General features: G+C 40.0%; 1 protein-coding gene across 1 annotated transcript; it reads left to right on the top strand.

Moving 5' to 3' along the window:
- Window positions 1–1,345: 1,345 nt before the first annotated feature.
- On the top strand, window positions 1,346–3,472 carry LOC134078937 (galectin-2-like). Its single transcript, XM_062535104.1, has 3 exons — window positions 1,346–1,350; window positions 2,766–2,925; window positions 3,270–3,472. Exons 1-3 carry the CDS (start codon window positions 1,346–1,348, stop codon window positions 3,441–3,443), a joined length of 339 nt encoding a protein of 112 aa, XP_062391088.1. The 3' UTR covers window positions 3,444–3,472.
- The last annotated feature ends 410 nt before the right edge of the window (window positions 3,473–3,882 follow it).

The raw sequence follows: 3,882 nt of genomic DNA, 5'->3' as shown, positions 1-3,882 counted from the left end.
GGTATCAGGTCAAATCACTGAGAATTTCATAGCATGTCAAAAAATACTTCATGTTGCAAACAGTATCATACAGTATGATATGATGTAATTCCTCTCCATGGCAGCAGTGACCAGCCATATGGGCTCTACTTCTTTCCTTCCAACATAATAAGCATTGCTTCACTCCGCCGATTTATATTTTACTGATCCATAAAGGTTACTGATGTTAACCACTGAATGGTGAGGTGGCTTTCATGCATCATAAATGGATGTCTGCAAAGATTTCCACAATTAATTTCATGTCCTCAAGGTTGCTGGTGACTTCAAGTGTCATCTGGGAAGAGAAAGACAACAAAGGAACCATGTTTTTTCAGTCTGATAGATCTGTAGGGACCTTTAGCAAACAGTTACAGTATAGTAAGGCTTTCAGGCCTCTTATGCAAGAAGACAATACAGATAAAAATGGTTGTTTTTGAGTTGCTAACTACTGTACAGGCCCTACTACTTAATGATAATGAATAATTATGTGTGTGTGTGTGTGTGTGTGTGTAGTGTACAGTCACTACACATACAGTATATTCATTTATTGTATGGTCCCTCATGAACCAAATGACACAAAACTTTGCATATATTCAGAGGGTGTCATAATGATCCTACACTTCAAATTCCATGCAGTTGTGAACCTGTCTACCAAGTTAACACTCTCCTAAACATTGTGGAAAGCTTTCACAGAAGCTGTTACAGTAAAGCTGCGAAGGGTGGACCAATATCATACTAAACCCTTTGGATTAAGAATAGGATGTGACTGAAGTTTTGTGAGTCAAGGCAGGTGAGCAAATACTTTTGGCAACATAGTGTATGTCATCCTTGTGGGGCTACATGCCCACCACCAAGTCGGTCTTTCAGTGTCCCGAGAGTCCTTGATGGAAAATGACTGATGTGAAAAAAAAAAAAAAACCCGGAAGAAAAAGTGACTAAACCTAAATGACGCAACTTCACTGCATGCTTCACTGCACGGCGGTCATATATTTGATGAAGTGCAGTGAAGCGGTAGGCTAACATATACTGCATACTGAAGGTGAAGCTAATTAGAAATGATCTGATGAAAGTGAACAGGGCAGGCCACTAACCCAGATGCATGCATGAGCAACTACACATTTTCCTAATTTACTTTTCTGCAAATGAGCAGAATGGTTTCAGGAGCTTTATCAATATCTGTGACGCATTGGTTGAATGCCATGCCTTCTCATGCGACTATAGGCTACTGTATAAAAAACAGCCAGCAGTCGTGATCAGTTCAGAGTGGAACTTACTCACTTACTTACTTACTTACTACTTACAAAAGTCAAGGTAAGTGTAATCTGTTATGGGGTAAATGGACTAATGCGAATGTCAAACAAAAGAAAGACTGTATAGTAAGAATGCAATGCAGTGGGTTATTCTCAGTAGCCTAAGGGAAGATGCACCATCTTAGTGTAAAACTTTAAATGTGATGAAGACATCATTTGAAACTTGTATGCCCATTTCACGCTTTTTAAAGAGGAACTATGCAGGATTGGCGATTTCATCTTAAGTTTCGGTTTCGTTTTTCATTTTCACTCGTTTTCTGCTTGCATATTTCTCTGCAGAGCTTCCCCGGCAGCTTTAGCGTGTATATTTATACATATATAGGCTATATATAAATATATAAATTGCAAGCGTGGTTCTTCTTGTTCTTCATGCGTCTCAGCCTTCTAGATGTAAACAGGGAACGATCATCTCCTGAACAAACTGCAAGGTTGCAATAGCGGATAGGGACACTGGGGGCGGGAGGAAATATTACTGTTTTCGATAAAACTGGTCAGTCAAGCAAAACAACGATTTCTAAGCGATTTCATGACTATGTAAAAGTTGCATAGGGTCTCTTTAAAGGTATACTATGCAGGATTGGCAATTTCATCGCCGGTTTCGCTTTTCATTTTCGCTCGTTTTATGTTTTCATATTTCTCTGCAGAGCTTCCCCTACAGCTTTAGCGTGTATATTTGACAAAACTCCTAAATCGGCCAGTCTGCCGTGCCTTTTCATGAGACTTTACATGACACGTGCCAGGTGTCTCCTGAAGTTGCAAGTGTGGTTCTACCGCTACAGACCACTAGAGCGGCCAAAAAAAACACCGTTCGACCGGTAATGACTCATTTAATCATATATAGCAGTATGGAACGAATTGATTAACTGAAAAAACCTTGCATAGTATACCTTTAATTTCATGCAAAGCCATGTTTTTTAGCAAAAACTTTTACTCATACAATTCATTACAACTTTTGTAATGAATTGGACCCTGATCTCAAAGAACACCTGCTTTGATACCAATATATTAGAGAACGAGTAGCCTACTCCTGTGCACATTACTGGCTCTTGAGCCAAGGTGTACTATTTTCATTTCAGTTATTTATCACTGACAACTAGATGTTCAGAATGTAGGTTAGGAGAGCTAAATGACAGGGAGTAGAAGATTCCGCTATATTGCTGAAGGATTTGTTTTCCCTTTTCTGGATAGATGCTTACTCTACAAATGTCCTTCAAGGCTGGCCAGGAGCTGGAGGTCACTGGCACTCAATCATGAGCACTTTTAGACCAGAGCGTGGCCAGGAGCAATTTGTTGAAAGTGTCTTGTTGTCCTGTTCAGACCAAACCCTCAAACTGCACAAACCTCCACACAGTAAGTCTGTCTACCCTGTCTCAGTCTCTCTCTCTCTCTCTCTCTCTCTCTCTCTCTCTCTCTCTCTCTCTCTCTCTCTCTGTCCAGGTTTGCCATTAACATCGGCCACAGCTGGGACAGTGTGGCTCTGCACTTCAACCCGCGCTTTGACGAACAGACCATCGTGTGCAACTCCTACGAGGAAGGCTCCTGGCAGAGTGAGCAGAGGGAAAGTTCTCTCCCCTTCCGTGTCCAAGAGGAGTTCAAGGTGAGAGGACTTGAAGTTAATATACACACATACTGTATAATACATAGCTCAGCATACATTTAGTGGACACATACCGTATGCACAAAAGAAAACAGGAATTGACTATCTATGCATAGATGTACCTATGGTCTAATGAGTTAGGAGAAGTTTAAATGTACCAGAACAGCAATAGCTAAAAAAATAAGCTTTTAATATTGGGCAAACGATTTAACAGTCTATCATCAGGGGTGTGCAGCTACCTATTTATCCTAATTAATTTATGATGCTATGTCATGCTATCCAACACTTCTGTTTGGGTGTGCATACTCTAAGTTCTTTTTCTTTTTTCATAATTCATGTTTAAGGTCACTATGGAATTCAATGACAAGGAGTTCCATATCAAGCTTCCAAGTGGCCAAAAGATACAATTCCCTAACCGCTTTGGTGATAAGGAGTTCAAGAACGTCCATGTCACTGGAGATGTCAAGATTAAAGACATCAAGACCATTGAGGAGATCCACCACATGCGCCAAACATAGGCCATTGTTATAAGCTTGTCCTTAGTGCTCAGTGCCTTAACCCTCATGTTGTCCTCAAATCTTACCGACGTTCGTTGTCCTTGGGGTCAATTTGACCCCAGCTAAAAAAACTCTCAAAAAATGATTAAAATTATTTTTTTTACCCAGTTTTTTTTGTGGTAGGTACTTAACAAGAGTGTAATAACCACCATCAAAAGCCCTACAAAACAATCCCACCCCCCCACACCCCTTTATGAACCCTGGAACCCTGACTGGCAATATGGCCAATCCAGTGTCAACAGCCCAAAGGCTGACTTTTTGGACTTTTTCAGACCTGCCAAAATAACTTATATGTAATATGTACTTGTATATGCAATAATGATAATAACTACATGTTCTCATACTATTACAATAATAATATCCATAATTTGTCAAATATTCATTTTCATCATGTTTCATA

The sequence above is a fragment of the Sardina pilchardus genome, chromosome 1 (genome assembly GCF_963854185.1).
Source record: "Sardina pilchardus chromosome 1, fSarPil1.1, whole genome shotgun sequence".
NCBI classification, from domain to species: Eukaryota; Metazoa; Chordata; class Actinopteri; order Clupeiformes; family Clupeidae; genus Sardina; species Sardina pilchardus.
Note: the sequence above shows the minus strand (reverse complement) of the source record. Positions and strands in the feature narration are given on the sequence as shown.

What these genes read in the sequence shown, in the direction of transcription:
- LOC134078937 (XM_062535104.1), top strand. An exon ending in GTGTCCAAGAGGAGTTCAAG is followed by an intron (nt 2,926 to 3,269) that starts GTGAGAGGACTT and finishes TTCATGTTTAAG; the next exon opens with GTCACTATGGAATTCAATGA.